This window comes from Corvus cornix, chromosome 4A (genome assembly GCF_000738735.6).
Source record: "Corvus cornix cornix isolate S_Up_H32 chromosome 4A, ASM73873v5, whole genome shotgun sequence".
In the NCBI taxonomy this organism is placed as follows: domain Eukaryota; kingdom Metazoa; phylum Chordata; class Aves; order Passeriformes; family Corvidae; genus Corvus; species Corvus cornix.
Genome location: NC_047058.1, coordinates 3,424,796 through 3,436,860, shown reverse-complemented (window position 1 = coordinate 3,436,860; position 12,065 = coordinate 3,424,796). Strand labels below are relative to the sequence as shown.

The 12,065-nt window shown below is 42.6% G+C and overlaps 1 protein-coding gene and 1 non-coding gene across 6 annotated transcripts; both read left to right on the top strand.

Annotated features, from left to right (window-relative positions):
- The first annotated feature begins 965 nt into the window (after window positions 1-965).
- Window positions 966-11,531, top strand: RBMX (RNA binding motif protein X-linked). Of its 5 annotated transcripts, none has more exons than XM_039571823.1 (9): window positions 966-1,066; window positions 2,340-2,469; window positions 2,670-2,776; window positions 8,222-8,393; window positions 9,451-9,567; window positions 9,900-10,014; window positions 10,129-10,254; window positions 10,345-10,433; window positions 10,930-11,531. In XM_039571823.1, exons 2-9 carry the CDS (start codon window positions 2,361-2,363, stop codon window positions 11,235-11,237), a joined length of 1,143 nt encoding a protein of 380 aa, XP_039427757.1. In that variant the 5' UTR covers window positions 966-1,066; window positions 2,340-2,360; the 3' UTR covers window positions 11,238-11,531. The 5 variants fall into 5 exon arrangements, with proteins under 5 accessions (XP_039427757.1, XP_039427753.1, XP_039427754.1 ...); XM_039571819.1 differs by having other exon boundaries at window positions 10,330-10,433; XM_039571820.1 differs by having other exon boundaries at window positions 971-1,066; window positions 2,343-2,469; window positions 10,330-10,433.
- On the top strand, window positions 2,521-2,593 carry LOC120412062. The gene has a single exon (XR_005604741.1). It is a non-coding gene; the product is annotated as a small nucleolar RNA SNORD61 (small nucleolar RNA).
- Window positions 11,532-12,065: the final 534 nt, after the last annotated feature.

The following is a 12,065-nucleotide window of genomic DNA, read 5'->3' as shown; positions in this document are numbered from 1 at the left end:
TAGTTGAACAAAAATGGCAAAACTTTGTGCCATCAACAACACATTTAATTTTAAACCACACTTGTTTTGGTTTGCTGTTATTCTCCAAGGAAGGGGTGCTGACATGCACACGTCTTAATCAAAGTAATTAAAAATGCTTTTAAGGCTGTTTGAGAGAACTGGATTAAGCTCCTGCACAAACTTCGAAGTTAAACTGATACTGCTGTGATTTTCCTTCCAAAGCAGTGATAGGTCGGCTGCTTCACAAAATCAGTTAGCATTGGAAGGGCCCTCTGGGAGATCATCCAGTCCCATCCCCCTGACAAGGCAGGGTCACCTGGAGCACATGACACAGGAATGTCTCCAGAGAGGGAGACTCCATGACCTCACTGGGCAGCTGTTCCAGGGTTCTGGTACCTTCTGCCACCCTCAAGGAAAAGTTCTTTCTCATGTTGAAGTTCTTGTATTTTAGTTTATGACCATTGCTCCTCGTCCTGCCACTGGGCACCACTGAAAAGACTCTGGCACCATTCCCTCAGCACCTGGCTTTGGAATATTTATATGCATTAGTGAGATCCCCTCTCATTCTTCTCGTCTCTAGACTAAACAGGCCCAGCTTCCGTACCTCTCCTCGTAAGAGAGATAGATGCTCCAGACACCTAATCATCTTTGTGCTGATTATTATCTCCAGTAGCTCCCTTCTCGTGCTGAGGAGCCCAGAACTGGATACAGCGCTCCATATGTGGCCTCACTCCTTTGGGACGAGGCACATCCGTCTTTCCCACGGCCCACTCCCGCTCTTTTCCAGCCGCTCACGGTCCCTGGCCTGCTCCCCGCTCCTGGCAGGACGGAACTCTCCGGCCCCGCTGTCCGCTGTCCCCCGTCCCCACCGGGCCCCGCTGACCCCCGGCCGCGGCGGGAGCCCCCGGCGGCCCGCCGAGCCGCGGGCGCCCCCTACCGGGCTCGGCGCTGCCGCTGCCGCCGCCGCCGCATCCGGGGCTCCGTCCGGTGGGTGACGTCAAGATATAAAGGCCCGCAGCGCCTTTGTTCGCCCCCATTGCGCAGTTGCAGATCGGTGCGGGTGGAGGTGAGTGCGGCTGCGGACTGGGGCTCTGCGGGCGGCACCGCGGGGTGCTGCGGGCATCTGCGGGGAAAGGTCCGCGGGGTGGGGGCCGCGTGGCGCGCAGCTTGCGGCGGAGTAGAGGCGCGGCAGAGCCGGGCCTGGCCGGCACTCCCTCCCCGCCCGGCTCCGGGTAGGACGGCGGGACCCGTGCGTTTGCGGTGGGGCGAGGGTGGTCCCGGCGGCGTGAGGCGCGGTGTCCGCCATTTTAGTTGTGGGGGCTCCTCAGCATCCCCCGGGGAGAGCGAGGTGGGCACGGCAGGAGCGCCGCGCCGGTGTGTCCGGACGGAGCTGGGTCGCGCGGTGGGTGAGCGTCGAGGAGGCCGCCGGGCACGGGGACGGAGCGGAGCCGCTGCCGAAGGTGGCCGCCATTTTGTGGCGGTGCCCGAGCCCGTGGAGGGTCCAACGCCCCCCCGCTCCCCGTGCCCTGGAGCGCGGCTGAACCCGGGCCCCGTGCGGCCCGGTCCGACCCGGCCCCGCCGCGGCTCCCTCAGGGGTGCTTTTTTCCGCGCTCCCGTGTGTGCCGGAGTCGTCCCGGGCCTTCCCGCCATCGCGCTGGAGACACGCGGGCAGCGCCTTGTCCATAGGCGCCGGGTGGCCTGCCAGGCACGGAGAGGTTTGGCTTTGTCTTCGGCTCTTGGTTGTTTTTCTTTTTTAAGCCCTCCCGCCCCCGCGGCAGTAGCTGTGACATTGGTGTGTAGAACTGCAGTGGTGGTCTGGTGTCTGCTCAGCCTCACACGTTGTGTAGGCCAAGACTTCAGCACAGGCTTTGTATTACTTAAAGTAATACAGAGAATGAGCTTAATTTAGAAATACTCACCCGAGATGCTTTTAAGAGTTAATAGTTTTGTGTTACTTCGACTTATTAAGTAAATGACTTGAAACGTCCAGGATTTAAAGGAAAGGTGTGCTAGAACTGCCATCCAGGGCAAAAAGAACAGCCCTTCTGGAAGAATTTTCACATTCACCAATATGGCTTCATTTTAACAGTGCTTTGTTCCACTTTTCGAAGTTCTATTTAATATCCTTGAAACACACTATATAATCTGAAGAAGAAACTGTTAATACTGCTTCCATTTAAAAAATCGTGATTTTTTAAATGTTTTTTATACCTCATATTTCTTACCCAACATCTTTCTGAAGAAAATTGCTTGTACTTTTGAGGACAGAAGTCATTTATGTACTATGAGGTCTCTATTGCTGTCTGATGTTTTGTTAATAATGGCCTGATTCTTTTTAGTAGGTCATTTACGGAATCAAAATGGTTGAAGCAGATCGTCCTGGGAAGCTGTTCATTGGGGGCTTGAACACAGAGACTAATGAGAAAGCCCTTGAGGCTGTATTTGGCAAATATGGACGCATTGTGGAAGGTAAAGAGAAATTTTTTAAAGATGATAATAATAAAAACAAACAACAACATAGCTATGATGACTTTTTTGGCGTTGATCATCTGAAATGATGGCGCTTACATGTCCTCTAAGAAGTTCTGAGCTTAAAAGGTTAAATAAAGGTTAAGTGTTCCTTACAGGGAATTACAGGGAAAGCTGATGTGACTTTGTTTTTTTTGCAGTCCTTTTGATGAAAGATCGGGAAACGAACAAGTCCAGGGGATTTGCATTCGTCACATTTGAGAGTCCAGCAGATGCAAAAGATGCTGCCAGAGATATGAATGGAAAGGTAGGAATTAAAACCAATTATATATTGCTTTTGCTACTGACCAGGACAATTAATCTTTGGGGTAAATAAACTTGTAATAAAAGTTGGAAAGAGAATGGATTAGAACATCCTGGAGACAAATTATAACTTTAAATTTGACAAAATATCTTTGTCTTCATGAAGGCGAAATTTGTTTCTCCTGTTCATGGATTTGACAATAGAAAATGAAGTCTGGCTGTCAGTCAGCTACACTCTCTTTTCTTATTGTTCCTTAATCAGTGATGGAGGGCTTCTTGACAATCAGCTCTTCATTCTTGCATGTTTCAATAATGATTTTTGGGTTGGTTTTTTTCTTTTTGATCATATTTGAATGCGGTACTTTGTAAATTACACTTCAGGGAAGTGACTTACCTGAAAACTATTAACGGTTCCCTTAACATGGGTTGACTGTGACTTCCCTGCTGTGCTGGAACATTGATGAGCTGTCTGGTATCCTGTGGATAATCTACATTTGTGACTTGCATCATCGATCTGCCTGGTGTGTGTGAGGAGCATCTTTCCAGTTAATGTGCAATAGCTTTGCAGTTAGCCAGCGACTAAATTTGTTCATTACACCCTAAAATGCAATGGTCTAGTTTTCAGAGAAATAAGAAATGTAATGTTTTTAAAAATAAAAATACAGGAATTTGAAGCACAAGTTCCAAGATAATACCAGGATAGTTTGTCAAAGAACTGTAGGCTGCTGTAATCTGTATCTGTTGTGGCATGTGTTTTAAAAGGTAGATGTAAGTCAGCAATTTTTTGGTCAACAGCTGCTTATCTTCATAGAGGTGCTGTCTCTTCAGGCAGTGAAAGCTATCTTAGGTCACTTGAACTGCAGACTCTGGTTTTCCATGCATAATCTGAATGGTTGTGTTGAGGTCACACTGCATTGGCCTTGTAAGCAGTGTCTCTTGAGATGGCATGCAAGTAAGGTGAAGAAACATTTAGTGATTGTGATTAATTGACACTTGGGATTTTGATATGTTTGTCTTAGTACAAGAAGTTGAAGTGAAAGAAAAATGTCAGTTATTGCAGTCAGTAAGTAAAGTAACTTTAGGAATAAAAAAAATGAGCTTTTTGTAGTGTTCATGAACACAAATAGTAAAACGTCATATTTGTGTTGTAGCAGGCTATGTGTTATAGAAGGATAGTGGGTTTTCTACTCCATGTACTGATGTTTCTGGGTGCTTCATGACAACCTTATCACAATCAGGGTTACTTTCTTTGAAGACTTGCTTCCTTTTCAAACAAGCAAGTAGTTTTTGTCAAGGCAGAGAGTGGCAAGTTCAAATGATGTTCCTTCTATACCAGCCTAAACATCTTTCGAGGTGCTCCTTTTATTGACTTTTATTTCTTCACCGTCTAGTTTGCCACAGTTCTGAAGACTTGTTTACTGCTGTGCTTAAATACTTTATTTTCTCTGAAACAGTCATTGAATCCTCACATAAGGTAATTTCAAGGACCAATAGGTAATTGTCAGACTGAAAGGAATTCAGTCACTAATCTGCGTGTTTGTGGAGTGCAGCTTGCAAATCAAAATCCTTCTGAAAATAATCACCAACTGTTCTACATCTTGAATGTTGTGGCATGTGTTTGGTCACATTGGAAACATTTGAGAGAGTACTGCTTGGTAAAGTAGCTAAATGAGACAATGTTTGTGGCTGAGGTAATGTCTACTTGTTCTGGAATGCACAACCTGCATTACTGTCAAGAAATGCTAGAAGGGATGGCCTTGTGGATCATTGTTCTCATGGTTTGTCTTCACTGTAAATCTAGAAGTACCTTCATCTGCTTTGAAATTAGAACAGCAAGTAGTGTATGAAAAGAACATTCTCAAATGGGATTTGGCCTAGAATGTCCTCTGGTCCAACTTGCTTTAACCATGGACATGAAAGATATTCATGAGGTGGTCTCTCATTCTCATCTTCAGAAAGCCTTCTGGACAGCAGTTACTGCTTGTACTCCAAAAGGACTCTGCACTCAAGGTCTGAGGAAGAGCAGTGTTTGAGGCCTGGTGTGAGAAGAGGTCATTGTCATAAATCACAACTTGAAGGTTTCTTTGTCCATTTGGAAAAGGTGGATTGGAGCATTCTTGAGATTTTAATGCACTTGAGAAGCAGCAGCAGAAGCACTGTGCAGACTGCAGTTCAAGCAGTCTGTAAGGAGTTAGGCGATCTGTCCAGCCAGGGGGAAGAGTTCTGCACTGCCTGTCGATTGCTCATTCTGTAATCCCAAAGGAATTTGAAGCTGTAGCCAGTAGAAGAGGCTGACTCCAATAGATTCTGCAAGAATGAATTTGCATTTGATTTTTTACTTCGCAAATGTTTATGAAAATCATGTATCCTGAGTTTTGCACCAATTTGGGTGAGGGATAATAAGTGAATAACTATATTTCACTCTATATTGGGATAAGCATAGACCAGTCAAAGCTTGCTTGTTGAAGATAAGTTTGTCCTGCAGAAAGAGATCGGGAGATAATTATTTTAGAGTTGGGGTAGAGATTTTTCCTTTTTTCAATTACTTTGTCTGCTGAATTGAATCAATGCTAACATGCCTGAGCAGTGCAAAAGAAATGTAGAAGTACTTTGTAGCAGCTTCCCAGCTTTCTTTAAGAAGAATCTTAAATGATGGCAGTCAAATCTACATGCTGATGCCACGAAATGCATATGCTTACCTGGACACAAATGTGGATACTCCCAGGTCTAGTGGTTGTTGGGTGCAGTGGGCTGTTCTCATGATCTTCTAAGTCCTTAAGAAGAAATGGATAATTAAAGAGAGGATATGACCTCAAGCAAAAGATCAGCACAAACCAAAGATTTAATTCCAGTGTAGGCCTGCCAAGCCAGCTGTTCTGTGTTAAGAGGATCGAAGCAGATGCTACAATCCCTACAGTGTAAACTGTACTCTACAGAAGGTTGTCTTACTCTAATTGGCAGAAAGTGTTTTATGTTCTTTGGTGAAGAAGTGATACAATGCACAGAAGCTTGGCCTCTTAAGAAGTGAATCTTAAGGGAAACTCACTTAATGTGCCATCAAGGAACATGGAGAAATGGAGTCATTGCAGCATCACCAGTGAAATGATCCATTGGAGAGGAAAGCCCTGTGTGGTGTTAGGACCAGCTTCATTCAAGTTATTGTAACAGTTTCTTTGAAATACTTGATTTCTTGCCCCACTCCCAAAATTATGCAAATTTCATTCATCTTTTCTGTTGGAATGTGGAACAGTTTGCAGGACAGTTCTCTAACTGTGTTTGGTTAAGGTTCCCTGTCTCACTTTACAAATCTGTACAGATTATTCATTCCACATATAGGAGACTTTGATTGCCAATCTATTATTGTCCTTAAATGACTTGTATCTTAAATTCAATGCTTTTTAGCACCAAGGTGACTTCACTTTCTGGTGCTTGTATCATACTAAAAATGCTGCTATAACACTCTGAATCAAGGTTATAAAAACAAACTAATGAGTGCTCATGTTGACTGCTGGTGCTTTGAGCTCATTGAAAAAGCTTCCTTATTCTGAGATGGGTTGTGTGACTTTTATGTTTGGTGAGATAAGACCTTTCTTTGAGCTAAGAAACTGTAAAATGTTGTCCCCTCTGCTTTGAAATAGGACAAACTATGACAAATATTTTCTGGTTAACAAAAAATGTTCCTGTACCTAGTGAAAGGTCTTTCTGGACCTATGGAATAGCTTTTTAAGACTGCTTGTGTAAAGCAGTCTGCAAAGAAACTATCTTTTGCCAAGGTAAGATGTGTAAGTACAAGGCAGAAGAAAATAGGAGGAGAAATTATAAGGAAAACTGTACCTCCTACGTAACAGAAATGAAAAGAACTTGAACCCAGCATTCAGGTTTTCAGAACCCATGCTAGCAGAAGGGGACAGTGTTGCTTTCTAAACTTGAAACAAGCTGTCAAGCGTCTTCCATGAAATTGAGGACAGCAGTGGCCATAGCAAAGCTTAAGGCTTCAAGCCCACTGTTACTGCTTGAGAAGGATGAAACTAAGAGATTAATTATGATGGCAAATCAATATTAAGCAAACTGAGAAGTTCCAGTGATTGGAGATACTAATGCTCACTCCTGGGATGTTTCAGTTTGTCACACCAAAAGGCTTTTTGAGAAACTGTCCATAAGTAAAGTATTTCATGAAGTCAAAGCCAAGACCAGTATGATTTTGCTGGTATTTCTTACTTTTTTCCCCTCACAATGGATCAAGTTGGACCTGTGTACGTACACACAGGTTTTCAAAGAAGTGCTACAACTCCATGAGGTGGCAAAATACGTGCACTACTACAGTGAATTTTCAGAGCTAGATTTTGATAGAGAACGAGAAACATTCAGTACGTCAATAAAATACTACTAGCAATGCAGATTAACACATTACTAGCAGTCATGTTTGTGTTCATTTATTGCAGCAAAGAAGCGCGATGAACACTTTCTGCCTGATAATTAATTAGTTGTCATGGCAAAGTTAAATATATAACTGCTAAAGAAAGCAAATGAACCATGTTTGCCAGGATAGGCATGCAGTAACCTAATTTCAGCAGAGCTCATGATCTTGGTTCTGCTGTAATATCCAAACATGTGGTATCTAAAGATTATACAGAAATTTGATTAACTAGGTTGAATTACTCAACATGTTACTACCTGCTCATGTTTGAGGTATAATAGTTGGCTGCAGACTTCCTGGTATTGCAGGTCTATATTCCAGAAAAAGCTTCTACTTTTTTCCTACCAAAAAAAAAAAAAAAAAATACAACCACACAACAGAACCCACAAACAAAAATACCCCAACCACAAAGCACCTTCACTGTGGAAAAGTAATAGCGTAAATTGTGACAGTCACCTTGATTGAAAACCCATCTTGAAACACTAGAAAAAAAGGGGTGAATTGTCATACTCAATCTGCTGTGTAGATGCTGACATAACTTCTCTATACTTCAGCGATCACCGTTTTATCAGGACATCAAGAAAATGTGCTAAACGGCCACCCCATTGCCAGAAATCCCGACTGAAGCTAAGTTATCTTCAGCTTAATCTTGTACCTACGGGTGCACTCCTAGTTTGGTACAAAAGTACGTGGCAATTGAAAGTAAATTGTAGATCATATATCGTGTTTCGTTTACAGAATAAATGACGTGGGGCTGCCGTAATCGTTGGACACTTGTGTTTGCACTGAAAGTCCTTTCTGATGCTGCTCTGTGGTTTTTTTTCCATCAATACCACAAGAATGAAGTACTGTAGAAATTGAAATTAGGCCCAACATGCTGCTGAGTACTTGGGGACTAATACTGAAGACTGAAATCAGTTCTAGAATTGCTCTAACTTATAAAATGGAAGCCCTATAATAGTGAAGCAAGAGGGGCTTGATTTAAGAAATACAAACATGACTGAGCAGTAAGTAAAGCAGCTTCTTCTTTAGTCATTAGATGGGAAGGCAATTAAAGTGGAACAAGCAACCAAGCCATCCTTTGAAAGTGGTGGTAGGCGTGGGCCGCCACCCCCTCCCCGAAGCAGAGGTCCTCCCAGGGGCCTTAGAGGTGCAAGAGGCGGAAGTGGCGCAAGAGGACCACCTTCAAGAGGGAGTCACTTGGGTATGTATTGACCTCTCTCATTATATACTTCGACAACATACAAGACAATCCCATTGGAAGATGACAATAATCCTACTGGAAAAAAAAAAAAGTCAAACAGCTGAATAGTGCACTCCTTGTTCTTTATTAAAATGATGAAATATGATCTCGGCAGTTTAGTCAAATTTTTGATTAGGCAAGTACACCTTAAGAAAAGGCTTCCAAATATGAAGATTCCTTTCTACAACTAACACTCCACTTGACTTTTGCCTATGAAAGAAAAGCAAAACTCCTGCCTTGCACATGAGAAAGGAAGCTTTCTGGTATTCAAGTTGAAAAAGTGATTCTCTACCACCAGGGAAAGGGAACTGCCTTTCATTCTTAATAGCAAGAGGTCTAAACTGAGAAAATTGTAGGGCTGATCCATCCAGATCAGAGGGAGAGTTAGGGCAGCTAAACCTTGTTTGTTGAGTTGAAGCTTTCTGAAGTGTAAGGATAGTACATTACTTGATACTGGATATTCATTAAGATACAGCTATTTATTCAGACTTTTCAGTATCACTTAAAAGAGCTAGCAAGCAGCACCTGAGGTGTAATGGTAAAAACTGTAATGCAGAAAAAAAACCCTGGAAGTAATGAAGCTTCTCTCTTGAAGAGTCTGTGTAGCAGGTTCTACAGACTCGGTAGTGCCTCTGTTCCCTCTCTGTAGGCTCTTCTCTAGTACATCTTCCCAGGTGGCTCTTGTCTTCTGAGAACAGTAACTTGTTAAGCATTTCAGCTGTGACCGATTACAGATATTAGCTGTCTTTTTCCCTTGTGTCACACCCTGTAGCTTTTGGATAAGTTCTAAAAGACAGTTCTTGACAGGAATTTAGGCTGTGGAAAGTTTGGCTCTCAATTCTGCCAGTAGCATTTAATAGTGGCTAGAAGACAAGAGAAGGCTTTGAGGTCTAGTTTTAGAGGTTTACTGTTGATCATGTAGTGGTAATAATGGCACCTTTAGGTTGTAATTCAGGCTTTAGGGTCATGCAGGTGAGTATCACAGAAATAATAATTCATTCGTGGCTTATCCTTCTAGGGTCTTCTCGAGGGCCACTTCCTATGAAGAGAGGTCCACCTCCACGAAGTGGAGGCCCTCCACCTAAAAGATCGGCACCTTCAGGACCAGTGCGTAGCAGTAGTATGGGAGGAAGAGGTAAAGACTTCCTGACTAAATTAATTGCTTGGTCAGCTGGTGCAAATCATTGATTCTAACTTCAGTCTGCTGTGCGATAGTGTATTGTTTTAATAATTTTCGGTTCCTTTTGTACCAATGTGATTTCATAGCTGTTGGGAACAATTCAGTGCAATTTGAGTATGTTTGTTCTGGTGCTGCTTTAAAACTGTACAAGCAGAAATGCAAAGTGTTCCAAATGTAGGCTCCAGAGATACTATTAAATTGCTCTAAACTATTTACTGACACTTGCCTTGAGTGTTCTGTATGGCTAAATGCTAATTAAATTTAAAATGTGGACTGTTTCTCTGAAGCTCCTGTATCACGTGGAAGAGATGGTTACGGTGGTCCTCCACGCAGAGAACCAATGCCGTCACGGAGAGATGTCTACATGTCTCCAAGAGACGATGGCTATAGCACTAAAGATGGGTAAATTCTTACACTGTTTTATTTTAGTGAAGCATTTTTTGTTCAGAGAAGGATCTTGATTCCAGACCTTCTGTTAGGACATACGGCTAACATCTCAATTTTTGTTCTTTGTAGTTACTCAAGCAGAGATTATCCCAGTTCCAGGGATACCCGGGACTATGCACCACCTCCCCGAGACTACGCATATCGTGATTATGGTCATTCCAGTTCACGTGATGAGTACCCCTCCAGGGGATATAGGTACCTACTGTTGGATTTTTCCCCCGTCACTTTTTTCTTGCCTTAGTGTTAGTGATTTGTACTAAGTCTTAGTAGTCTTTCCTCCTATAGTGATCGTGATGGATATGGTGGTGGACGTGACAGAGACTACTCCGATCATCCAAGTGGAGGCTCCTACAGAGATTCATATGAGAGTTATGGTAAGAATCCATTTTGAGGATCATATAACTGTACAGGTGTCAAAAAATCTAACTTTCACTAGGTCGCTTGTGTTTTAGGGGGAAGTGGCACACTTTTTTTCCCCTACAGTGAAAGTGCAGTTGTTGGTTATCATTTGATCATCTTGTTAAATAAGCTAAAGAAGCAAAGTCTACAGTTCAGAATGACAGCTATCTCTGGAAAATATGTCTGAGTTTCTTCTCTAAAATAACAAGCTGTTTGGAATACCCAGTTAAAGAGCCTGCCTGAATAAACAAACACCGTCTTCATTCCTTCAGAGTCTTTAAATCCACTCACTGCCTGGTATGCAATCCGCACTTTAAATACCATTAGTGTGGCAGATTATATTAAGACCATCTCAATACATATGAAAGAGTAGCAGTAAACATTTTAATACAGCAATTCTGTAAATTCAGATTTGAAATTGTTCTATATAACTTATGGTGTTGCCATATTACCTGACCATTGACCCTGCAGGTAACTCACGTAGTGCTCCACCTGCTCGAGGGCCCCCGCCATCATATGGTGGAAGCAGTCGCTATGATGATTACGGCAGCACACGAGATGGATATGGAAGCCGAGAAAGTTACTCAAGCAGCAGAAGTGATGTCTACTCAAGTGGCCGTGATCGTGTTGGAAGACAAGACAGGGGTCTTCCCCCATCCATGGAAAGGGGCTATCCACCTCCTCGGGATTCTTACAGTAGTTCAAGCCGTGGGGCACCCAGAGGTGGTGGCCGTGGTGGAAGCAGATCCGATAGAGGTGGAGGCAGAAGCAGATACTAAAAACACTCTTAAACTTTTGGACCAAGACAGATTACTTCTCAAATGTGGAAGCTGTTCTATCTTTACTACCAGAGGACTACTAAAAGGAAAAGTTGTTTTTAACCTTTTTTTATTGTTGCCTGTTAAGTTTTCCCCTCCATGACTTTTATGCTTTTGTGAGGAAAAGTTAAAACAATGTTTAATATCATTTCAAAATTGTTAACGTTTCTTTCAGAAAGCAGATGTTAAATGTATAAACTTGAGCTGTGTACTAGTGTTGTAATTTTCAAAGTAAAGTTTCCCTGAAATGCCACACTTCCATCTGATTTTCGTCATGAATGGAACAAAGCTGTTCTTAAGATCTTCTGCACAACATCCAACCATCTAACATGGAGATGGATTGTTCTACATGTTCAGCATCTCATTCTGAAACTATTGCGTGTGATTTGGAGGGTGGTGGGGATGATTCCACATAAAACTCAGTTGTACCTAGAATTTGAAGTCACAATATTCCCAGTACAAAATGCCTTCAGATCATTATGTAAAGAAAAATAGAGGATTTCATTCACTTAAGCCAAAAAAGCAAGTGGATAATACTATATTCTGCCTTCGTACTGTTTCATGGGGAGCTTAAAAATCTCCCCTGCAAAAAAATCATGTTCATGTAAGTCAGCTACAGAATACTGTTTAAAAAAACCAAACCACAAACCATTGACCAATTCCATCAAAGAAGCTGCAAAATGATGCTTACTCATACTGTTTCAAATTTTTGCAACTCTGTAGTGTTTCACTTTTAAGGGAACATCTTTGATTCCAAAGGAGAAAATAAGCAAAGAAGTCTTTCTCTCC

What these genes read in the sequence shown, in the direction of transcription:
- RBMX (XM_039571819.1), top strand. Translation starts at nt 2,361, where the DNA reads ATGGTTGAAGCAGATCGTCCTGGGAAGCTGTTCATTGGGGGCTTGAAC. An exon ending in ATATGGACGCATTGTGGAAG is followed by an intron (nt 2,470 to 2,669) that starts GTAAAGAGAAAT and finishes TTTTTTTTGCAG; the next exon opens with TCCTTTTGATGAAAGATCGG. An exon ending in CCAGAGATATGAATGGAAAG is followed by an intron (nt 2,777 to 8,221) that starts GTAGGAATTAAA and finishes CTTCTTCTTTAG; the next exon opens with TCATTAGATGGGAAGGCAAT.